Here is a 26375-nt window from a genome sequence, read left to right as displayed (position 1 = left end):
GAAGAAATAATAGAATAAAATGGGAAATACATAGGATCGTTGGCATACTGGCCCAAAATTGCTGGCAATATCCATTTTGCATCCCTATTAGAAGAATGGTATCCCTCTATCTCTATAGACTGGCAAGTGTTGGTTTGTGGCACAGAGGATAAATCACAGAAAAAAAATGACATATAACTGTGTGTCCTTTGTCTGATTTGAAAGCACCAGTCACCTATCTGCTTATTTTGGCAGAAGTACTCTACTGTATCTTAAACATAGCTCGCAATATGGACAATTATCTTCATGTCGCTTTACATGGAATCTCCAAGGGAATCAGAGTCATCCAAAGACAGAGGCAGATACAAGTCCTGTGGGAAGAAAGAAAAAAATGTTAACTCACACAATCGTTTTCCACTTCTGGTCATGCACAAGGAGACAGTCAAGCGGTCCAGCTCTACGCAGCTGAGGGGACAGTGTGGAATTCTCATGCATTGGTTACTGGATAGTTATCCAGTTAGATCAAGGCAAAAATCAAGGCAGGTTACTTGCACAGTGGAGCAGGTGCACCTTGGTACCAAAAGAAAGATGACTGTTTCATGAAAAGTTTGAGAAGAATTTTTTTTATCGCTTCTGGATCAATGTGTCCATTGCAGTACATGCATGAAAGAACAGAATCTTTCCTTAAACAGGTCTCACTGAACTTAAGTCCACAATAACAAGTCTTACCTTTATTTGACAGCTACCCTTAGGACAAATCTCTAGGAATATCACCTTTTGTGATTTATTCTTTATTTTACACCATTTCTGATTGTTCAGAAGGGTTAAGAACATAATCCCAAGTATATTCATTGGATCAAACACTGAATATAAACCTTTTTCAAGGTCTCTTTCTGGGTAACCATCTTATTCCACTTCTTTGAAGTTTTGCATGGAACTAGGTATACTACCATCCTAAAGACTAAAGCTCTCTTTGGACTTTTTTGAACCTTGACATCACCCCCCCACACACACACATCCCCTCCCCCTGCAATAACTGAGCAAAATGAAGCAAAGCACAAATACACAGAAAGGGAATTCACAGCCATCTTGATATAAGACAAGGTAAAATATGACTTCGTGGTGAACTCATTCTAAGCATTTACCATTTGAGCTTTAGGGGAAAAAGAGAAAAGTGATTTCATCATAAGTGGAAAATTGCTCCTGGGAGGAAAACAATGATGCATGAATATTCTGGGAACCTAAAATGCTACATTCATGTTTTCTGATTGGCTTAATTTAGCTCATAGATGGATTGGCTTTGCCCTCAGCAGTCACCATCTATTATAAATGTTCTACGGCCTTCACTGGAAAGATCCTAAGTCAGCCAGCTGAAAACATACATAAAATGTTATAGGTGAGCTTTACTCATCTTTACTAGAAAGCCAATCCTAATCTCCAAAGCCCTGAATGAGACAGTGTTGAGAAAGTATTTTAGGTCCTTGGTTGCTGAAGCAAGGGATGCAGTTTGCAGCACTACTTTCATTGAAATACACACAAGCAATTGCTGAGTGCAGACCATGGGCTTGATTCTGTTCTTGATTATAAATTAATAATAAATTTGAAAGCACTGTGTTAAACTTGGTGCATGTCCTTAGACTTCAAGCTAAGCAGCTGAGACCAGTGTGAAATCCTAGGGGGAAAAAAAAAAAAAAGAAAAAAAAAAAACACCTGATTTCATCTGGATTAAGCTATGCCTTTGTTAAAGGAAGGGTGAGTGACTACAGCCTCTCCATATGTTGGGAATATTTTAAGGATCTGATTTTCGAGAAGCCAAAAGTCCACCCCAGGCTCTCCCAATGCCATTCAGTCCTATGTCCAAAGTCCTCATGCTAGAGATGTAGTCCAAAGCCCACTGGACTTCTGGGGATTCTTCACATTGACTTCTCTGTGCTTTGTGCCACCATCGTAACAACTGCAGTTCAGCTTCTGCTACCACTCCTTGCTTTGAGGTAAACCATAATCCTCAAACAAAATCAGCTCAGCTTGTGCAATCTAGCTCACAGGGGATGGCATGTGGCTAGCTGACTGCAAAACCTCACCACCACCAGAATTTTTTAATTACTCTTCCAGAATTTCAAGGCAATGCTTTTAAAATCATGCTCAGGCTGAGGTACATTCTGATTACTAAAGCAGAAATCCCACTGACCTTCATTGTACTTAAGTTTACATCCAAATTCCAATTTTTATATCAAGCAAAGACTGTTCAAAGAGGAGAAAAGCAACACTGTGGCTACTACAGAAATGAGAAAGCCCATGTAAATATTCAGACTGGACTCATCTTCTTGCTATAGACCAAAGTAACAATCCTTTTAGGTAATGGGCCAAATTCTCCACTATTTCAACTTTAGGAGTTGTGCTTCAAGAGAATATGGACTATACTTAAATGCATTACACATCTGAGTAGACCAAGGAAGAAACTGATTCAGTAAGGTATAAGAAACGTAATACCTTGTGCTTACGGAGACTCCCTGGGCTGGTAGGTGTGGAGATCGGGGACTGCTTGGATTTGGGTGTAGACAACTGACTGCTTGAGGTCCCATTTGCTGTCAGAAAATAAGACAGAAGCTAGTAATTACACAAGCAAAAGAAAGATCATTTCTGTCCTTTGGGGAGCTGGAAGATATCCAAACAGTCAATACAGAAATGCTATTGTTTATTTGTGTTAGTCAGGAGAAAAAAATATATATATATATACATGAACAGCATGGGTATTCACCTGACCTAAGGCTTTCAACTATTCAGGATACTCAGCTGTAAATGACAGTGAAATACAAAGGAGCAATATTTTACAATACAAATATTCACCAAATTGATTCAAGACATACATCAACAGAAAATCAGAAAGACAATTTCTGTGCTCTCCGACAGTTTAACACAATTGAAACCACATGGTACTTAAGGCATGAGTGGAGACCAGAGGCTGCAGAAATCCTGGATCCAACAGAAGAAACGTTAGAGTCAAATAAACATATTGCAAATTAGATAAACAGCTGCCTGGAATGCCCTGGATGTCGTTAGCTGTGGCTGGGCCTAAATGACCAAAAGAGACCTTCCAAAGCCCTGGGACAAGCACAGGGTGGTATGTCCCTCTTGCCCTCTCAGAGATCAGAATCTGGCCTTTCTGGTTGCTCTGTTTATTCACTTTGTTTTGAAGAAAACATAGTTACTCTCTGTGTTTCTCGTCATTAAAAACCATGTCCATTTAAACTAAAGAGCTTTAGGAAGGGTGCTTCTGTGAGGCCTTCACAGACCCAGCTTGTAGTCGAAATGAAGGAGTCCAGGCCTCTGTCAGAGTCATTATGTATTTATTGGATTAAAAAGGAACCTGAGGAAATAGCATACTGTGCAGAAAAGTGAAGGCAAACAAAATGGAATCGGGATAAATTGTTTTCTTCCTGCCACTGATGTCCTTTGAAGAAAGCTAATGTATTTGATAATTTCCAAGTGTCACACTATATATTTCATACAGACATAGTTACTCCGAGCGAACTTGGTCATTCATGTGCTGTGTACCAACTCTAGGGACACAGAGCCTCACCCTGCTCCTGCCACCAGGGGTTATAAACACACAGCTCCATCAGCACAAGCAGCATTTCTTGCGGGAAGGAAATTCCAACTCATGCTGTCTATGTCAAACTATATTACCTTCCCCGGTCTCTTCGTTTTGCAATCCAATCAGCAGCAAGCTGGAGGCCTTATCAGCATTAAACTACAACATCCCAGTCAAATGTACAGAAAGTGACATTTCCAAAACCTACTCCAGATGTTAACATATTCAGCACAAGCCACAAAACTAAACCCCAAATATTTTGATTGTCATTTCCTTAAATGGCAGTAATGTTGCCTTCCCTCAGCTAACTATACACGTTCCTACCCCCTTAAAGAAAGTATTTTTACTTGTGTTGATGTTTCACAATGAAAGACAAGCTTATCATGACCCAGGATTGCTGTCCTGCTCTCTAAGTGCCTGCTACCTCTGTGCATCATTACTCTAGCTACAAAGGCACATGAACAGGAAAATGAGGACTTCAGTGTATGGCACTTACACTTTCAATTGTAATAGCTGAATATGCAAATTAGATACTTGCAATTAAGCAAGTATTTGAGTGTCTGGAGGAGACCTAAAAAATGCATAAGTAACAACAGTGTATGCAACTGTATTTTTAAGAGCAAAATCAGGTGTAACTGACAAAGGTATAACTATCAAAAGCAGAGCAGCAAGATATGTACCTGAACCCACCTTGCAGCTTCTTTTCATCTCCACTGCTATGGAAAGAGGATGTGAGGATTTGGAATCTCTGTGCTCTGCAGCTGTGCTAGGCTGGGGACGCCTTCCCCGGGCTGGGAGAGCAGGGAGCTGCCTCGCAGTGCTGCAGTCCTGCCCCTGGTGGTGCTGGGCCAAGCTGAATTTAATTCTCATGTGAACACGTGAACACATTCCCTTCCTCAGGTCTACGCACACACTGCAGCCAGTGGGGCTAAAATGTGTCCGGCCTTTACATCAGTTGCAGAGTCTGGTCCCAGCCGTGCAGGTATATGATTAATCTCGAGTGCATTACTTTGGGGGACTGCTGCATGGGCACAGTTAAGCATAAGCTCAATTAAACACCTCTAACGCTCAATGGCAGAGCCTGGCTTGGCCTCAGGGCTGCAGGATGCCCCACTCCAGAGCTCAGCCCCAGGCTTCAGGCCTGGCTGAAGGGGCGCAGCCTGCTCAGCCCTTCCTAAGAAGGGCTCCACCTTGTACAAACCATTCAGTATTTAAATAAAAATAAATCACTGGAGCCAGGACCAAACAGATATTTCTTACATGTCATGTGAGCAGTTACATTCCTTCTGTGTTATCTACTGATGAGCAATTCCATATTGGAACTAAGACTTTTTTTTTTTTTTTTTCCACTACATCCATGGACTTCCAGCTATAACTTTTGGCTTCATTCAAGTTTTTCTAGTTGCAAAAATATTCATGAGAGACTAAATCTATAATTTGGCTTGTTAGAGCAGCTCAGATTTAACCAATTCTTAGCGAGGTACCTTTGATGTAGAAGGCACTATTGCAAAGAGGCTATTCATTGCAGAAAGCTTTTTTTTTTTTTTTTCCCCATTATAAATGCACCTTAACAAGAAAACAGATATTTCCTAAAAGATGGTAAAAGTAATGATTTGTAGATAATTGGGGCATAAAGTGCCTCCTTACCTCCCTGTTCCAACTCAGGCCATTCTTTATTGATTGTAAGAAAAACTAGTTAGGGAAATCCAGCAACTGTTACGCACTGCTCCCTGCTCTGCGACAGGCCACTTTTCACTTTGCGGCAGTTCTACAGAGTGAGCTGCCCTTGAGATTGCTGGGGAAAAACGTAGAGTTCACTATGTGCCATGTAATGAAGGCAATTCAGGAAAAAAAAAACAAGTGACCTTAGGTTTTTTATTTAAAAAAAAAGTACTAATACAATCTTTATTAGCTGGAATCCATCTCTGTTTTCTAAAACACCTCTTCCTTTATTTCCAGTTATCACTGATCCCGAGGCAGGAAATAATCCTTCCTAAGATGAAGAAAGCCACCTAACTGTACAAAGAACCCAAATTTTCCTTCCACAAACAGAAATACCAAGATAACGGCAAACAGTACGCAGCGAAAGGATGTAATTGCTGCAGGGAAGGACAGAAATTCCCTAATACAGCAAGACTTTTAAGTGCTGCAGTAGGGATATTAATATTTTATGTGCACCAATGAAAAGCAGATGTGACATCCAAATCAGAAATCCAACAAGACGGATGTGTATCATTACAGACGCTCACATAGAGTTTTGCAGCAGGAGCAACAATTAAGAAGCCCAGTTTAATTTTCTCTGTCTGCTAATGAAGAATAGTGTTCATAATCAAACTTGCATACACTTCTTTGGAACTCAAATGCAAGGAAATAACAAGAGGCAAAGGGCAGATCCCAGGTGGTGTATAACGCTGTTGCTCCACTGAAATCTGCTGATGACTTACGGTAGCTGAGGGTCCCACATAAGCTTGGCTGTTGGAAACCACTCTTTATAACCATCTTTCATTAGAATTCTTTTTCTTTCTTTCTTTCTTTTTTTTTTTCTGTCAGTTTATTGTTTGCATATTGAATGTTACTTATGTCATTGTATTTGCTTTGCAATCTCAATTTGCTTTAAAGCTCCTCTGTGCATACAACACATCCTTTAATTGCATGAACACGTGTTACCTTTTTTCAAAGGATCTGTTCCTCCTTCAGTGCACAAGACAATTTGTACTTGGGAGATAAATAAGGTTTGTCCAGCAAATGAGAGGGATTATGGAGAATATAGCATCATGTCATGTTTGAGGTGGCTATGAGAGATCCAGGTAAACTGAATTCTCTGCCTGCCTCTCCCCAAACTTCTCATATACAATCATTCCTTGAGTGCTGCTCAGGTTTGCTTGGCTGACTCAGTCTCTAGGTCTGGATTTCCAGCAATGATATAGCACTAAGACCTCTAAATGAGGTTAGTGAGATCCATCTTTAGAGTTCAAATTTCTATCGATGAACAGAACAGGAAAAAGCAGGGCCAAAAGATTATAGTAAGTGCTTAAAATCTGTGGAGATACCTATAACTCTTGCATTTAGGAAAATAAAGCTAACACTGCTTGCTCCATCGGGGTTTCCACAGTTTTGTGGATGACTTCCTAGTGTGGGGAGGACATGCTCCTACACCACAGGAGAGGGGGAAAAAAAATGCGTGAAATATGTGGATAGTCCAGGTCAGGGTTTGAAGAGACACCAAGAAAATAAGAGAGGTAACAGCCAGAACAAGGAGAGCATAGAACAAACATGGAAATAGCAGCTCATTTACCAAGCACAAGCCATCCTGCCCTCCAAGTCAGAAGAGCCTGCAGAAAACATATTGACTCCACTGTAGCATTTATTCAGGAATGTAAGAATTCAGATTGCACAGGCATCCTTCACTCAGGCACCTCCCAACTTCCAAGCACTCAGCTCTGCACTGTTGGTACCCCTTTCTCACTGCATTTTGTGAGAGTGATCTGCCCACTGGATGTGTACTGCGGATTGTCAGCCAGCAGAACATAAGTAAGTGTAAGTGCTATAACAAGCTGCTCTATCCTCTGTGCAATCCAAAATACATCTGCTGCCTTTTTAACACATTCATAGATAATGACCCCAGGGAGCTAGATCTGCTGTCACGACAGACTGACATTCTGTATCTGTTTTGCTAATTGCTGCTGCTCTGTGAATATGCTTTTGTCCCTCTATCCAAACCCTCCCATTAGAGGAGTAAGAAATTAAAGTCTTGTAGCAGTGCCTCAGAGCCCTGCTCATAGGGTCCCTAAACCAAATCAAGGCAAAACTGGGGAAAAGACATCTTCAAATTTCATCTCAGGTACCCGTGGCTCTGGACTGAGGGACTAAGATCATGCTGGATTTAAAACTTTCCTACCACAGCACATGTACGCACAATTAAACTCTTGTTTATTATGTGAGCTACTCTAAGATACATTCAGATTTTTATAACAAAGAAGTAAGGGGAAAAGACATCATTATTTTCACTCCATGTTCCTCACCTGAGATTTAGCTCCGTCTTTCATTTGATTTGACTTCTTGTTGGAGCAGTCTGGTAAAGAAATCCTTAGTCCTAATTCTCCCAAACTTCATGCTGACCTTACCCATTTGAATTTCATGGAACCTGTATGACACCTTAGTCCATCCTCCTAGACAATACCAGATGGCTGCCTCATATCCACCATATCTTGGAATTACCATTGGGTTTTCTCAATTACGCCAGCACATAAACCCATCTGTGAGTTGCTGTGGCAGGACACAGAAGCAGGAACACAGACCAGTCTCCTCATGACCAGTCTTTTTCTGTCATGCCAGGAGTAGGAACTGGATGGTTTTCTGCAGGTATAGCTTAGTCTGATTTTTTTTAATTCCCTATGCTATGTCATTTAGCAAAGCTGACTTCATGGAAAGAAACATAGAGGCTGGAAAGGACCACAAAAGCTTTGTAATTCTAATTCTGTGCACTAAATTGCAAGCAGGTGTATTTGGGTCACCCTCAATAGAGATCTGTCTAAATTATTTTGTAAAAGCACCAAGTCTGACAGGGACTCACAAACTCCCTAGGAGACCTGTTCCAGTGAATAAGATCCATATGATGGGAAAGTATTCTAATGCATAATCTATATGCCCCTTATTAAAAATTAAACCAATGTCCTGTCCTGTCCCTGATGAGCACACAAGAAAATTGATCCTTATCCGCTTTTTAATACTTCAAATGCGCTTGGAGAGTATTAAATAGTGCCTACCCGATCGTCCTTTTTTTCTGACCTGAATCAGTCCATTTCCCTCAACTTTTCTTCCAAGAGTCGTTTTTGAACCTAAGGGATTTTCTTCTGGATTTTCTCTAGTTTGCCTAGACGTTTCTTAGCATGTTCTGTCCGTACCATAATGGAGCGATCATTGTGGTGCCTGAAGAAGCTGAATCAAAACAGAAATACACTGGCGTTGCTAAGAAGGTGCATATATGGGTTGGGGGGTTAACGAGATAAGGAAGAAAGGATTCCCCTTGGGAAGAAAAGGATTGTGGTCTGTTACCATCTGGTTATAGCAAGACACTTCTTCATTTTTCATTCATTCATCCCACCTTCGTTCATTCATTTCAATGACTGCATGGTAAATGAAGAGATAAAAGTTCCATGCCAAGAAAAGTGTTTAACATGTTTCTGTGGATTAGCTACTTCATTTTTTGAATATGGTTGGAGCTGAAGGGCTCTGGCTGCCTAGGGGGAATTGAGCTTTTCACATCAAGGCCATGACATGTCTAGGCAGGAGGCAAATTGCCTCCGGCAGAAGGTAGCAACTTGACTGGTGAAGTCGAATCACTGCAGCTGGAGCTCGTATTCTCCATGCAGCTGTAATTCTGCGCATAGGCTTTTGTCCTGATGTTTTGTTTTGTTTTTTAATAAAATGTTTTGTTTGTGTCTTCTGTTGCTCCATGTTAATCTTTGTTATCTTAGAATGGGATCTGACCACTTACATACTTGGCTGGCTCATTACCAGGATGGCTGTAACAAGACAACGAAAGAAAACATTACAGTTGATATCTGGCTGGTGATAAGACCAATTAAATGGCTTAGAAACTTCTTTCTTTTCAATGCTGGATTTCCAAACTTTTACATATATTTCCTTCTGTATTCTTCTATTATTCTGACTCAGGTGGCTCCAGAGACCACTGTCAGGAACAACGTTTTCGGTGCCATCAGGAGAAAGTGAACTCCAGCCAGCAGTACTCTCTGTGTTTCTCACAGAAAGCTGGTTACACCAGGTCCTATGTTTCTCATTGAGACGTAGATCACTAAACCCGTAGCCAAAACCAAAAGGAGCAAAGGCTAGCAATGAATGTAGATCATCTGGCACAGAAGGCAGATCCCTACACTTCCAGGCTGACAAATCAGCTTACCTGGGAATCTACAGAGTCTATGATGATGGCTTTCACAGCGTAAGGCCACACAGTTGTATTAATTCACCTGCATAATCCTGCAGCATGATTGAACGACTGAGATGAACATGTTAGTGTGCAGGTCAGTGAAGCAGTCTTGATCAGCTGGAGGGTTGACAGTGTCCAGGCTGCTCTGTGCTGTGTGCCTTGCTTCTGGTGGAAGTCTGGAGTATATACTGACATCACTCTGCTGATGGAGATGTCTCTTGTCACTGGAAATCTGAGAGCTGGTAGCTTTTGTTTTAGCAATATTATTTTACAGATGTTTTCAGAATACACTCTTGTTTTCAGAAATAACCCCAAATAATTAGTGTGAAAGCTTTTTTTTTTTTTTTTTTTAAATGATTCCATGTGCTTTGTATACACATTGGTATAAACTCTCTTGGAGAATGCATTGGTAAAGAAGGCTTGATCAGCTCAAATGAGAGAGAGTCAGTGGAGGAGACTGGAATAAAACACAAGTCCCCAAATACCCCAGCCTGTGTGGAGGATAGCTGCTGCTATTTGGGCACAAAGCATTTCCACAGCTTTAAAGGAGAGGTGTTTTATTGATGTTAACACACAAAGTGGAGTGAGAAACAGTGAGTGGTGGGGGAAATATATGGAATGTTGTCATGCTGTCAATGTTACATCCCCAGAATTAGCAACACTACCAGGCTGTGCTGAAGCAGGCTTTTTCTGTTCCCCCTGTGCTGTAACAGCGATGTAGTACTTTTGTCTGCTATCTACTGGCATCAGAGCTGTTGCCAAGGAGTGAGGCACAGCTGTGCATGCACAATCTGCCCTAAGCCTTAGCTGCCTGTGTGAGCACCACACGTGCACTGGCAAATGCTACTGACCACTGTCCAGATGTAAATTCACTGCATTCTCTTTTTTGCTGCTGATAAATTATGCACCATTTTCCCAGCTGTTTTCATGGGAAAATGGAGTAAGAAATGAAAGAAAGTAACATCCTGTAAGTGTAGCGTGTTCGTAATAAGAAAGGTTCAGAATTCTTTCACACAAGCGGTTAGGAGACTCACCTCAGAACCTGAATTAAAATCAAGAGATTTCTCAAAGGTGGAAAAAAGGATCAAAAATACTACATGGAAAAGAACTGAAAAGAATAAAATCTAATAACATAGAATCAAAGAAACTCCAAGATCTGAAATGACAACCACAACAGAGTGAAAGGCAGCAAAGACAAAAGGTACAACTAGGTAGGAGATCAAGCATGCTGGAAAAATACTTAATGTACTTGAAACAAAACGGCTTTTAAAACAAAACTATTTTCACAGAAGAAATAGGTGAGAATTCTGAAAAAAAATTGGGTCAGATCATCTTTTATTAATCAGGCTTCATTCAGCATTCCCTGCCTTTCTCAAGGTGATAACTTCAAAATCCAGACAAGCCTGTTGATTGTTTATGTAAATATTGACTCTCAAGTGATGTGTAGACACACTTTCTTTATTAGAAATTCAAGGGACAAGAAGACAAGATGGTGATATTCTTTTTTCTCTCTGTCCTGAGAAAACAACCGTCTTTGATTAACTTTCCAGGGCTAAGAGTTTGGTCATTTTCTATTCTCATTAAACAAGACAGGCTGCTACTTCTCCTGTATGGACATCGAGGAAAGTACGAAAGACCTTTGTCTACATGGATTTAAGAAACTTGATTTGTCCTTCATTACAAGCCTTAACTCCAGGAGCTGGCTATTGTTTGACATTTTAATCTCCCTCTGAAAGGCTCAACTGTGTTCATCAGACTTCATCAGATGACTCACTGTTTTGTTCTCATGAGTCATTCAATCAGTTAAAATCAAGAACACAATAGTTGCCATTTCACATTAGACTGCATGCTCATGCAACAAAGTCTAGTTCTGGTGGCAATTAGCACCTGATACTTATGGAGTTTAAATGATGTCTCAGAACTCATGCATAGCCTGACTCCTAGATCACTGAATAGGAGATTGTTTGGTTTTGTTTTTAATCAACAGCAGATTTTCAATCCCATTTTCAATACACCTACGCAACTCCAACATGCATTTGGTATTGTAAAAGCTTTTTAGATTAAGCAAGCCCGAGTTTAAGAACAGTGCGTACTGGAAAGTTGAAGGAAAACTCTGAATGCAGAATCACCTTATAAAGAAGTAATTATTTAAACCAAAGTCTTGGCATGTGCCAACCAATTTCACATTGTCTTTTTAAGTAGCTGAAGAACATCCAGAGACCCTAAACAAATTAACTGCTTCATGGCGAAAAGTCTTCTGAATACCATTAGGAGAATTTTAAATCTAGTAATCCAATATCTACTGATGGTCAATTGTTGAGTGGTGTTCACATAGAAAATACAATGTGACACTATGAAGGTGAAAAGCAGTTTCTGCTTTATATCTCCTGTGTTAATACTGTGGGTCACTTGAATTCAATCTATGAAGCTTTCCTGGAATGCTGAAATGCTTAATTGGTGATTTGGCCATTTTAATGAAAGGCCATGTCAGCCTCTCTTTTGGAAAAAGTAGCAGGACAGATGATAAACCTAGAGACCCAATCTCTCCATTGTATGACTGTAAAAACCACCAATTACAAGAGGTGTGATATTCAGCCAGGCCTTTAATTTATAGCCTCTGCAGCTCTCCATGTGTGCTACACTGCCAATCCAGTTGCTACTGAAGAGGGAGGGAGGCATTTCAAATGGTGAATGCGGCTGCAGCAAATCAGGATTGTCATTTTGCTTCTCTGTTCTACTGAATGAATGTCTCTATCACAGCAATAAGCCCACCACCAGTTCTCTAGCTGATAGGTCACTGGTCTTCTTTAAATAGTGATTAAAAGGGGACACTTCTGACTTGTACAATAATTACCATTTGCATTGCACAAGAGGTTATTCCAACTCAGTCTGTACCTAAAGCAAACATACAGGAATATTGTGGGCCTTGATTTCCTGCCTGCAAATAGGAAACACTTGTTTTTAAAGATTTTTTAGAGCAAGAGGCTGTGAGACTGTGGCTGGTGCCATCCCAAAGCCATGATTACACTTATCTGACAGGGAATTCCTCTCCAGTATTTATTTAGTGACCCTGTAAGCTAGCACCAGCTTCTTGTGCCAAAATCTCAAATGCAAACACCAATGGTCAGCATATCCAAAGACACACACTGCATGTTTTCCTCTTGAGCAGATTTAATATTCAGACACCAGAAAACAATCACTCACCATCTTGATGGTTACCTGAATCAGCTGGAGACTTGCTGCGGCGCATAGGAGCTGGACTCTTTGCTGAGCTCTTCTGAGGGGTGGGAGATGACTTACTGCCCGTGGCAGTCGCCGGGCTCCCTTTCATCACCCGGCACTCTGAGGAAACAAACAGCAACCGTGGTCATGTCCCTACCTAATCTCACTGTCTATGGACACTAGGCGTGAAACACCCATGGGTGCCTTAGGGACTTTTGTCTCCAAAGACCTGTAAAAACCTCAACACCAAGGGAAAAACTGGCATTTCCACATTTTCTTCAGGGCAGAAAGGTGACATTTTAGGGGGAGAGCTAAGGGAACAGCTTTGCTCCTCTAGAGGAGTTGCTGAGACTGTACATCTAGGTCAGGCTGTTCTCCCTGGCAGGGCCCATCGTTCTACCTGGGTTCTATCAAGGTTTTTCTGCCCTTCCCCTTGCCTTGGAGCCCACCAATTAGTAAGCACAGTGAAAACAGTCAGCACGTATAAGGGAAGCATATATCCCGTGAAGACCTAGTGGTAGTAATGATGAGTGCCATTTACGCAGGTGTAGGAAGCCAGCAAATAGCTCGTGGCATGACTTAAATACCTCCAAGTTGTGCCTGGGACACCTGCCCCAAGAGGCATTCACTCAGCCTGAACCAACCTCTTTCTGTGTTTCAACAAGCTGCAACTTTACAGATGCAGAAAGCAAAGATGACAAACTGGTTCTAAAGAACATGTCCTCTGTCCTGGCCAGTCATCCCTTTCTGAAAGGTTTACATAAAGAAATCTAGTAGATTTATGTGCTTAAAGATAAGAGCAGATGAGACTGTGTTTTCTAAACTAAATGCTGACAAACTCACATGTGTCCCAGGAATTCAGTCATGTCAGATCTTCAAAACCAAGATTTATTTACATAGAGAGTTCATAGAAAAAGAACGTTGCCATCCTTGAAGCTAACTTTACTCAGTTAGGATGGTGGCAGTAAAAAGGGAATTCCCTTTTTTATCAAACGCTAACTGGTCTCACCTAACCTCCTACAACAGATTGTCCTCACCAGGCTGTGAAAAAGAGTGTTGTTTTTTTTTTACAGGTGAATTAGATGTTCCACATACACGCAGGTTTTCATTGGGAAGTTCAGCTCAGCATGCATGGGCTGGACTGAGAATTCCCCGGACTGCATTCCCTGATGGGAATGAACAAACGCAGTACAAGGCGGATCAGTAATTGGTCAACCAAAAACAAGTTGTCTGACCTAAATGTATGTGCTATTTACTTATATATCAGAATATCTATGAACATGTAATTGCCCTAAATTTTTCTCCAGGCCTTCCTCATTTTCAGACAGTCAAAAGCCAGTCTCTTTTTCTTCCAGACGGTTTGTGGGAGAGTTTGCTGTTGGGTCATGCAGTACAAGAATGTGAGGAGATGATTCCTTGTGCTCCAGAGATATTGCATGGTGATAATTAAATCTACAATAAGTTTATTCTCTCTCCTACTAAACAGAATTTGTAAACTGTTAGTCAGGTTAAAAATAGGTGTGTTTTGTTTTGTTTTTGTTTTCTCCCCTGAAGTACCCGACTTCTTAAAGATGATGCTACAGAAAGGCTTCTAGGGCTTCAGACAGATATATCACAATTTTTTAAACATGTATAGGAGAAATGATGGTGGGAGAAGTTGACTATTTCTCCTTGGTACTAAATAATCATGTCTGATGAGGCACTGTGAGATAGCCACTCAGGAGAGTGTGCAAATTACTGTTCCTGGTATTAATCAGCCAGACCAAAACATGGGAAAAAATCATCTTCGGGCACTCGAGAAGTAATATTTTTTATGGCTCTTACACATAGCTGTGTAACAAAAACAATGCAACGTTTGGATCTCAGAGAGCAATTCTTTTGCCCAGACCAAGGCAGCAAATGCTATGTGAGGTGCCTCACAGGGGTAGAGTGAGTCTCCAGGTGCCCCTGTGTGGTATCTGTAAGTCAGGTACAGGTTCTCAGAAACCAAGGGAGTTTAAAAGGGTGTGAAACATCAGTTTTTAGTCACCTGAATTACTCCGTAAATATAAAGCTAAAAAGGGAAAATACTTTATGTTGCCTCCTTCCAAGAGAGAATCCAGATTTATTTTCTCCCCAAAGGAGTAATTCAAAGAAACTCAGCTTTGCATTTTCCAGCACAGAAAAGCTGACGGAGGGATTTCTCCAGCTCAGCCATTGGCAAGTGCCAGTACACCAAAGGCAATTACCGGGCATTTGTACATCTTGAAACAAGGTAGTAAATGTGGGGATCTGATTGTGCTGACATCAGTATAAACAGGCCTCTTAACATCATGGGGGTGAGATTTCAGTGTGCTGATACTGAAACCAGCGGGTATGAATGAAACAGAGCAACAACATCTGGAAGGTGCTCAGCAAAAGGGATTATAGGGCAGAAGCTGTGGTGGCCAGTCAGGAGGAAAAAGATGACATAATCTGCTGTTATGGTATTTCTCGTTTTGTTTCCTGATGTGCTGCCAGAGTGAACATAAAAGCCAGCAATCCAAGTGCTTGTCATCCAAACAGGCAAGAAAAAGTACCCGTGACAGAGGAAATTGTAATAAGTGACATTCATCTCTAAGACCTCAGCTTCTCCTTGCAGCATCTGACTCATAACAAGGAAGGATGATGAGCGGATAATGGGAAAATGCTGCTGGCTAATGGCTCCTCATCTGTTTCTTGAGAGGTGCAGGGCACCCCCACCCCCCTGAAAATAAAACGGAGAGCTGCAGTTGCTCAGTGCCAGCCCAACAGCAAACTTGGCTTATTTTTATTAGAGAAATCCAAGCTGGAAAAATTAGCAGAAACCAGGAGTGTAGGCAGAGAGCTGGGCTTTCCATCAAGTTGTTCTGCTAGGACTGCATGCAATCTGTTTTACAGTGCGGGACTCCCCATGGAGCTGACTCAAATGCAGAGCGTTAAAATAAAATATGAAGCTCACATTACAGATCACTCCTCCAGCCTGACACAGCTCTCTGTCTGCAAAGTTTCAGTTGAAGCTTGGAAGCACTGAAATACCCAAGACCACCAAATGGGTTCATCTGGACTACACAGGTGAGAAGTACCAGTGTCAAATAAAATCGGTCTTGCTAAGAAGTCATAAAAATGTGGTGTTTGAACATTAGAAGCTGCTTTACCTCCTGGTATACAGCAAGAGTTCTCTTTGGTCTTCGGTGCTGAGCCAGTTTGTAGCATACAAGATAGCATGTAGGTCCTGCTCCCTACACAGGATACCTACAAGCTTTCAGAAATAAGTCTGAATGTTTGGAGACCACATTTTCTTCTAGTTTAAATAGTCAAAGCTGCATTTGTTGACTTGCTGCACTCACTGGCACCAGCTGACACCCTGTGCTGTTGGTATATACAGTTGCCAGGTAGGGTAGGTGGTAACTCCTACAAGCAAGCTCTGTATATTCTGTGAAATCAAAAATTTAATGGTTTAATTCATCACAGAGTCTCACATTATTACAGATTTGTGGTTACAATCATAACAGGGACAAATAACGGTGCCGTCCCGGTCCCATCTAACAAGGGAATTACTGCTCTGCTTTTTGAATCAGCAGAAGAAAGAAGTAGAGGGAGTGATTTTTCTTTTTAACTGTGCTTGTTCTCATTTTTAATATTCACAAGCACACCTAAGGACAAGATCGACAAACAGTGGGTATGTGTTTCAAATAGAAAAGTAGAGACTATTCTTCTACTGTTTAGGTCTCAAGAAAAATATTTTCATCTGATTGCAACTGGATAAAGTTTAAAGGATATACAAGACCAGACTTTGCAATAAATATCAAAGTAATGGTACAGTGCAGCAGTCCACCTACTTTGACATGGAGTATCTCAGTCAATGTTTGCCTAATTAAAATATCCACTGACTGTATTAGTATCACGAAAGGATGTTGAATACCATGTACTTGGCCTTAAAGAACAGAACAAAAGCATGCAGCATTATTATCTGTTACAAGCAACCGAATGGTAATCAAATAAATTGTAATCAAATGAAAACAGACTGGAGAGTAGTGTGTGTTTAATGTTACCGCTTTCATCCAGAGAAAAGTCATCCTGTGCATAGCGGAATTTTTCTGGACCACAGGCGATAAACACATCATCATCCCCAAAGAAATCGTGGAGACAGGTCACCTACAGAGAGAGCAAAGTCATTCATTTTATTTTTAATTGGCAACATTCTGATGTGGCTCAGCTTTAATTTAAACAGGAGGGCGCTGCCTTTCCGCTGTTTCCCCATGCTAATGCGCTCCTTGGTGCACAGCACAGCTTCTCTGGGCAAGTCAAGCAGAACAGTGTAATTAAAAAAAAAAAGGTAGAAGAAGAAGGAAAAGGATCCCAAATACCCTGCAAAATCCAATGAAGTATGGCATTTCCAATCCTTTCGGGAGCTGACAGGCTACGTTAATCATCCTAATGAATGGTCCAGGCATTCCTGAGCTACTTCTACAATAAGAAGCAGGGGTGACCCCTCACAGGGTTGGTAGGCAGGGCTGTGACACCACTGCCTATGCTGATGAGTCTCTTAATACCAACACAGCCAAAAACTCAAGGTCTGCCAAGAAGAGAAAGAGTGGTTGGGCACACTACAGAAGATGTCTCCACTTCAACACCATTAGCGCTTCAAGCAGGTAGTTTAAACCTGCAGATAGTTATGGAGCTGGTCAGGAGACCTTAATAACACCTGTCTTCCCCTCCTCTCCCACATCCCTCTACCACTTGTGTGCTGGTTGGCCTGAAAAGCTGGGAGCACAGCTGTGCCCTGTTTGAATCAGCCAGGACAGTACTGCTGGTGGCTGTTCAACATCCATTTTTCTAGGTGCTGCTCTGTGAATGAGCAATTCAGATATTTACACAGTTACAGTCATGGTAATTCGCACAATTGCCAGTGAAATAATGGATGCAATTACACAACAGCAGCAAGATAACTATGCTAATGGTAATGCCACTGGAGCCAGTGGTTATGACACATTAACTCATGTTAATGATATTGTGTAATCTCCAGTACTGAAAGTTAATTCAAGTCATCTCCATGCAAGGACTAGTGCAAAGACACTGCTCTTTGCAGAGACCCTTTAACAGCCAGACTTGTCATTGGCATCTTGCAGAAATCGGATCAGGCTCCTGGCAAGCTGACAGGTGCTCTTCCATCTTCACAGACTGCTTTGAAAACTCATAAAGTGCAAAGTAACGCTTATTTTCAAGAGGGGGAAAAACACTACTGAGACAATGTTGGAAAGTCCAACCACAAAACCTTAATGTTCAAGAGGCAAGTGTGTTCAGCCCTGAAACTGCCTCCGCAGGCTGGAGAGACACATAAGTACCTCTACCCAGCTGACAGGCCAGAGCTTCAGCCTGAGATCCTGATTAAGCACTGTGGCAGGAGGTAGAAAAAATGCTCATCTAGCAGCACACCAACCTGGGGCATCTCCAGCATCGGCCAGCCAGGTGCAGCCCACCAGCAGCACATCTGCACACCTTGGTGAGCCCAACAGCGTGGGCACAGACCTACTGCCAAGGGGTGAAGTTTAAAAACAAAGAGTTCAGCTTTTTCACAAGGCCATTCCAAGTGCCTGCAAGATTGGCACCAACATTTATAACGGAGATATCAGCCTGACAGCTGAAGCCCAGTGCTTTGGGATGTCTGCCCATGTCTGCCCACTGGGGTCTTTACAGAGGATGCTTTGCAAGGGACTGGAGTGAGCACTGGAGAAACTTAATGCAGACAGGGCGAATTTTCGTATCTACTGATCAGTTTGTGCCGGACTGTGAAAAGTTAATTTCAAGCTCTAAAAAATAAAATATAAAGAAGGTTTTTGGCTATCCTAAAAATCTCAGTATTTCACACTGGTTAATATAATGTATAATTAAAGCACTGCCTAAGAGTGCAGGCTCTGTTTACAATGCCAAACATGAGGGAAAAAACCTCCTTTTCTCATCAGTGTGACTTTCAGAATGGAGCAAGATGAAATCTGCTGTGGCATTGGTTAAAGATAGAATATTCTTTACAGACTTCAGTGAATACCAATTTCTGTTTGCTTAAAATTAGGCTGAAAATAGTTAACACATTACCTATTGAGAATTTTCCCACAGAAAAGATGACATTTCAAACCAGCATTTGTTATTACAGTCCTCCCCAAGGGTGTATGGCACTGATTCATTTGCAAATAAGTGGGTTTGGCTCAATACACGAGTTCCCATCTGCCTGCTAAGTGCTATACCTATGCCATGGAAAAGACTCGTGGGTTGCTTGGCTCACCCTTCAGTATGGAAAACTGCTGTACACTTAAACTTCATGCAAAGCTGGATCACAGCAGAAAGGTTCAGCAAGTTCACAGCCTTTTAGACAAAATCAGAAAGAATCCAGCGGCGCTTTCACCATCTGCAGGTCACAAGCCAAAGTATGTATTTTGTCCTTGAGCTCCCCATGATCACCACAAGCACAAAGGAAATCCAGGCAACCAAGGAAACCTTCAGATCAAGGGTCCAAATGCGATGGAAAGCTACCAGCATGCACAAGGACAGAGACCTGATTATGTGTCAAGCAGACTTCACTTTGTTTCATTCTTGTCCTTTCAGGCTAGTAAATAAACTAGATAACTTATTTGTTGTGCTCCTAATATTCAGGAAACAATAACTTCTGTATTTGCTTCACATTTCATTTCATTTCCCTTTCATTTTCTGACATAATTTTCACTATTAAGAACTCACCATAATATGGTGGAAAAGACAGCCACAAACTAACCCTATTCTCATCAAACAATGGAAACATTGCAAAATTCAGAAAATAACTTCCCTTCATGCAGTTCTAAGATAGCCACATTGCTTCTGTTCACCGTGTGTGGTATTTCCCATTTACCTTTTGATTAGCAAACTTAAATCCCTGACCAATACTGTATGCCCCTGCAGCATGCTCCATACACATCACTGTCTACACAAAGCTGCTGGAACAAAATTTGTTCATGAAAATATGCAACCGAAGTGCTGGATCTTACTGCAGCAGAACCAGCTTGCCTCAGTGTGCATAGAAAAAGAAAAAGCATTTGGAGAAAGCCCTAGATACATATCCCTGAGGGACAGTAAGCTGGGAAAAGGGACTGCGAGCTGCTCTGCTGGGACAACCCATTGGAAACTTCATTAGCCAGCATGGACCACTTCTTGTCCTGAACTTCTGCCTTGCATTACCTGGCTCAGGGATTTTTAGTGACTCCAGAATAACCCTAAAAATCATCTGATCTCTATTCTTCAGAAGTATTTTTTCAGGGAAAAAAAAAAAAAAAGTATAAAAATGAATACTACAAGTCTCTCCCCAGGCTGTCAGGACCATTTTACAAGTACATTTTCTGCTTTAGTTTACCCTAGTCAACTGTTCCAATTATATCCAATAATTAGCCTGGAACACCATGAAAACCCTGGAAAAATTTATCCCAGTGGACAAGCTAAAAATCATTGTTTTTATATGCTGCATCTTGCTCTTAGCTACGAATTCATTAAAACAGGACAGAAAAATGGTAGCAGCCTGCTAGTACAAAGACCTGTGCTGCTACCTGGAAATGAGGATTTTGTTGGTGACTGTTACCTTGCACAATTAGCAATGACATTGGAAACCATGAAATTACTAAGATTTTGGTTTTGGTTTTACATTTTTAAAAAAATCTATGCACTTTATTATTATTATTTACAATGGAGAATTAAACTTGTCTGTATAGTTACAGTAGATAGAAGGCATTGGTTTCCAAGCTGAATGTCCATGCCTTTGTTTAAAGGAGGAATTTTAATTTGCAATTCAGGATTAAAAAGATAATATTGACATAAAACGGATCATATTGCATTAAATGTTTTCTCTCCATTTCCTGCAGCTTAAGCAATGCCAATAAAGAAAGCTAAATCTTCACACTCCAGTAGATGAGGCACAAATTTATTTCTTAGAAAGTAATTATTTCTAATACATTTGATGGTAAATTTTTTCTTTGTGTCAAGTTTTGATTTTTTTTTAGATTTTATAGTATATATAAGGGAAGAAATAGAAGTTGGCAGAGATTAATAGATTTAAGGGAACACAAGACTACTTGTAATTCCTTGCGTTTTCACCAAGTATAGTTTCTTTCCTCGTTAAATGAAATCCTCTGCTTATATTAGAGAAACCTTCCCTGAGCAGACAATGTAGCTAGGATTTCCAGGAGGGAATTTCTGCAGTGACACTCCATTACTGTCTGCTGCAGCAATTTTAATTGCAGAAAGAAAAGGTATGGCCTTCTGAGGGATGCTGAGCCTTCTAATTCCTTTTACCACAGTAGCTGTAGAACTATTTATCAGGATTTTGAAAAATGGAGCTTGCCTCAAACATCTCCCTGGATGTGAGCTCATGGTTTGCTTTTATGTCTTTGATGCTGTAGGTATTCGGAGTTCACCTGGAAAAGGAGCAGTAAATATGCAGGGTATGTGTGCACAGCTGAGAATAACCAGCTATTTCTACCATCCTCCAGGAGGCAGCAGAAGTATTTCAAAATTATCATTCAGAAACGAATGAAATAGCTAAAAACAATTAGGAAACAATGATCTGAAGGCTTAAAACCTTAGTCTGAGTCACCTACCAGTGCAAAAACTCCTGTGCTTTATAAGGGTGTTATGAGGACCTTTTCTTCCCATTCTTAATCTGCAGAATGACCGAGTTTGCTGTGTCTGCATGGCTAATGGGTTGCCCACACTGCCACTCCTACCACCAGTATGAAGATTGTCACAGCAGTAGCAGGCTCCAACCACATTTTGGTTGCTTTCACTGCTGGATCAAGCTTTGCAGCTTCTGTGGCTGGCTCTTTAGTAGGAGGCTTCTGGTAGCCTGGATTGGCCACCGGCATTTGCCAAGAATAACACAGGGCATGTGTCTGAAGAGGAGGACATCACCAGGAGGGTTAACTTCACTGTCTTTTTCACCTTTCTGAGAAATGTCTTCATATTATCAGAGGTTTCTATTTTTAGCCGACAGAGCCAGGTGAGGCTGCATGATAAATGGTCAGACACTGTAGCCAGTGATTATTCACAGCAGTGATTTATGTCCATAATCCTGCTCCCAGATTTTCCATCTCTTCCTTACATCGCAGAATGAGCAAAGACCTCTGCTTAAATGGCCAGCAGAGATCTGGAAAGGAGATTTGGAATAATCACCACAGGTCTGACGCGTGGGCTGAACGTCTTCTGTCTCAAGGATTTTTATCTTTAACTACTTGATTCTGCATAAGTCTTAGGGTAAGTGAGGGCCAGGGCAAGACTTCTAGCTCTGACCCTCTCCCTTGGTCATAAAAACTCGGTTAACTCTTCTCTCTGTAATAACCCTCCTGTTTAAGGATTTAGATAGCAAAACAGAACGTACATAGGCAAGCTGAAACTGTTCCCTAATAGTTATGCTCAAAGAGCAGAGATGTCTATTTGCTTTCTTTGGATCACCATGATACTTCAGCTTAGAAGCCTCCAGAGTTCAGAACAGGGTAAAAATTGCCTTCAGAAAGAGTTCCCTTTAATACCAGAAAGACCACAGAAGACAATCTGCGTGCCATGCACTCAAAGTCTATCAAAAGCAGAACGGAGAGAAGACATACTTTTCTTTTCTGAGGTGCTATGGTAAATGCTATAAGATTGAACACACCTGACCACCTGTCAGCTGAAGGCAATGTATTTTAGATGCTTGCTAATGGCCTTTCTCTTTCAACACTCAAGTGCCAGATGGAGCTGAGGATGTTGGACCAGCAGCTAAACAGGCACTAAGAGTTAACTGAGCTGAGAACATATCTAAATTCTGTTTGAACTCTCTTTTAACCCAAACTGGAGATCTGATGGACTTATTTATACTCCAAGACCTGTACTACAAGTCAAATTGGCAGTGGTATGTTTATTTCAGGTCCAAAAAAACAAAGTCCTAAGTCACAAAGGCTGCCATGCTTTACAATTAATCAGTGGTGTGCTTGCAATCAACAAAGCGTGATGCAGAAACCGAACACATCCAGACTTGTCCACAAGAAGGCTCAGCAAGGTCATGTTTCAGAGTGAATATCAGGAACTAATGGACACACTGAGTAGACTTTAAATGAACTGCTTTCTTTTCTCCGACAACCTCTTCACCACACGGCCAGAAAGAATAAGATTTCTGATGACTTAAGGGGTTGAGCAGATATAATGGAAAAGAAAGATGTTAATATTGGAATGCACAGCACTTAATACAGTTTTTTTGGTAACAGTCTGAAGACTGAAAGCCCAAAGCAGACACCAAATTGATTTACATTTTATTAGATTCTGGTTTCCTGCATTTAAAAAGAAGGGATGTTTGGATTCAATTACTTCTTTAAAGTATGCACACACCCACTCAATAGATTCCACATTTGCATTCACAGAAAGAAAATTACTTATCTGCTTTTAGGAAAAAAATACTGCTTAAAATGGATAAGCAATAGAAAGATGCTTAAAGATGCAAAAAAAGCATGGATGTTGGCATCCACAAATGGATCGAGAGCATGCCAGCATACCCAAGTCAATGCCAAGGATGCGTGTGCAATATTACACAGTCTCTGGGGACCCTCTCTGAGCTGCCCAGCAGCAAGGCAAGGGGTCTTTGTCATCTGCTCTTCCATCCCTGCTGTGCCAAACATCCATGTGGAAAGCTGTCGAGAGCAAGGTCATGCTGGCCCTTCACGATGTAGTGCATATCACGAGGGGAAGGAAACATCACCTCTATCATCTAGGTTTCAGCATGCATAATTTGTCTGCTCTATAAAAGGCTGCAGTGAGATTTCCATTTTTTAAACATTGCTCAGAGACCTCAGCTTTCTTTTGTATTCACAGAGACCCAGGGCTCACATTTAAACCTGCATTTGTTTCAATCAAACTATGAACTCTTCTGTATAGATTTTTTTTTTCCCCTCCTTTTTCACCTTCAGGAGAGAAAATTCTGGGCAAATCAGCATGATCAAATGTTTTCTTTGATGCATGAGGGAATTTTTACACCCCTTTCCTTCATTTCTCCAACTTAACATCTTTTTATTGATGAAAAATGCAGATGCCCTTAATTAGGCTGCATAGTGGACTAAGTTGATTATGAGTGCTTTATGTCCACATGGAGTATTTTGCTATATTGCACCTAAACCAGCTTCCAACCAACATGCATTTTTTGGACTGATTTTGTGCTACTTATTCAAGTGGAAGAAGAAATATTCATGCATGTACATACATGGCAGCTTGTAAGACTTGATGCAAGAAGAAATGTTGCTCTCAAAAGGGCTGCAGCACAAGGTGCCTATTTGTTTAAGTACTGGAGATGGAATAGTAGGATAGGATAGGATAGGATAGGATAGGATAGGATAGGATAGGATAGGATAGGATAGGATAGGATAGGATAGGATAGGATAGGATAGGATAGGATAGGATAGGATAGGATGGGGGGGGGGGGGTGGGGGGGAAGGAAAGTAGCCAAGCTACCCAGTAGGAATGTTAAAGCTGAATTTAATATATCTGGTGAATTAGTGGTGCTTCCAAACCATGTGAAATCCAATTAGTCCCTGGAAGAAAGGTTAGTTTGTTATCGCCTTTCCCCATACACATGGAGGTGACTATGAAACAGATACATGTATTCAGGCTGTTGGCTCTTTTTGCCTAGGAGAAAGGCTTGTTCTTGCATTCAAGAGGGTATTAACACTGAGGACAAATATGCTGTGCAGTTCGGGGGCATGAGCAGCACGGCAATCAACAATATATTAAAAAATTACCCTTCTTCCAGTCAGAAAAACATAAAGGATCAGGGACTTTGGAAGCAGCATGACTATATGGCCAAAGTCAAGCAACACTGCTCGAAATGGCAGCCTTGAAGAAGGGGCACAGAGAGTCTGTCAACCTGCTCAGGGTCAGGCTGAAAAACCAATGGGCTGAAATTTCCAGTTAATGGGATTGCCAGAAACAAGCTCTTAAAAACCAATAGCTGTTACTGATCCTATTGTGCATATCTTCATAAAAGAGAAAGGCGGCTGTTCAGCTTTGTGCAAGTTTTTCTTTAACTGTCACAATGGCACCGATTGTGATGGAGAGGAGCTGGTAAACAGATCCTCACCCTGGCTAAATAAATAAATAAAATGCAAACCCCAACAACAAAAAACCCATGTACCAGAATTGAATATGCTGGATGCATGCCCACAAGCAACCCCGCCATCTTCAGAGAGCACAGAAATAACATTACCATTAGCCAACCAGCAGGCCCAGAGGAATGAAAAGCTACGCCAAGCATTTACCACTTGCAGGCAGGCTCTGAGGGGCTGGAGGAGACCAAGAGCTAAGCCTTACTTCCTTACTCTCACAACTGATCCCTGTGTCCCCAGGAAGCTGTATTTCCATACACCAGACTGCAGCACCTACCCGGTGTATGAGGAGGTGAGCAGCAGCGTCCTCACAGCCACCCCTCTGCCTGCTGACTTTCAGGTGTGGAAGATGCTGGGGAAGGAGGGAGTAAAACTATTTTTTCTGAGAGAGCTGCTCCCATCCCCACACTCAGTGTGTGTACCCTGCTTAAAAGACTATGACATCTCTGCTTTCCTTACCCGCTTGAAGGGTGCCCTAGAAGAGTCTTTTCCATCCCTCATTGTCATATAAATGTTCCTTGCTCCGTCTCCTTTCCCTTACCAGCCAGCACTATGTAAAAATACCTCTGCCAGTTAATTATGCCATGGTTAGATGCATCAAGAACTTAACTATCAGCCCAAATGTTTCAAAGTATGGTACACTGGCCAGCTACAAGAGAGATTTCTTTGTGGGCTTTCACCCACCTGGGTACAGGTCTGGACTGCAGCCCAGCACTGCAGCGATAGTGGCTATAGATGAACTTTCACAGGGGTACAGAACGGATTCATTTATGTCTTTCCCTTTTCTGGGGATACATCCCTTGCTCTTGCAACCCCATTCTCCCTAACTATCGCCTAGAGTGTAGCCATGGAAGCAGAGGACAGCAGCCCTGCACGGTGCCTTCAGGCAGAATTAAGTTATGGCAAAATGAAGAGGATTACACAGGTGTCCAAAATAGCAGGATTTGTTCCAACAGCCTCTCTGTGATGTGGTGTAAGATGACATAAGAGAGGAATTTCTGTCTTTGATAATCACTCTGAGTGACAAAGGAAATCATATTTAATATGAACAGATCTGGTTTCCATGCAACAAGTGGATGTGTTTTACCAACTGAGGAAGCCTCTCCGTGAGAACTGCAACTATTCGACATCGCCGTGTGCCCTGCTGACTTCAGTAACTTCTTTCCAAAATAAGCACTAGGGAAAAGTCAGTGTCAGACTTGCCATTATTATTAACGCATCAGGAGAGCTGGAGGACACTTCAGTTCAAGTCAGGCATCAGCACTGACACTGAAGGCAGCAGGTTTTGAACTGTCTGTGCCTTCCCTAGCACAGCAGCAGCAGCACGCTAGCACAATTCACTACAGATAACCTCGTCTTCCCTGGCATTTGTGGTGAAAAGTTTATTAGGATTATGGCAACAAATTAGCACATTTTTTCCTGAAGAAGATGTGTTTTAACTTAGTTGCAATTAACAATCTTTTCTGACCAGACAAGACTCCTCTGCCAACTCAACTCA

The 26375-nt window shown here is 41.4% G+C and overlaps 1 protein-coding gene across 2 annotated transcripts in view; it reads right to left on the bottom strand.

Annotated features, from left to right (window-relative positions):
* Positions 1–280: 280 nt before the first annotated feature.
* Positions 281–26375, bottom strand: part of DCX (doublecortin) — a 70458-nt gene continuing 44363 nt past the window's right edge. The window contains exons 3-6 of one of the 2 annotated variants that reach the window (XM_082771150.1): positions 16793–16895; positions 12723–12860; positions 2470–2564; positions 281–350 (exon numbers count right to left, since the gene is read on the bottom strand). In XM_082771150.1, the coding sequence (XP_082627276.1) occupies positions 294–350; positions 2470–2564; positions 12723–12860; positions 16793–16895 (393 nt within the window). In that variant the 3' untranslated portion in view covers positions 281–293. The remainder of the gene's footprint in view (positions 351–2469; positions 2565–12722; positions 12861–16792; positions 16896–26375) is intronic. The other variant, XM_082771151.1, reaches the window with a different exon arrangement.

The sequence above is a fragment of the Aythya marila genome (assembly GCF_965140915.1).
Source record: "Aythya marila genome assembly, chromosome: 13".
NCBI lineage: Eukaryota > Metazoa > Chordata > Aves > Anseriformes > Anatidae > Aythya > Aythya marila.
The sequence above is the reverse complement of the archived record's forward strand: the minus strand, read 5'-3'. Positions and strand labels throughout refer to the sequence as shown.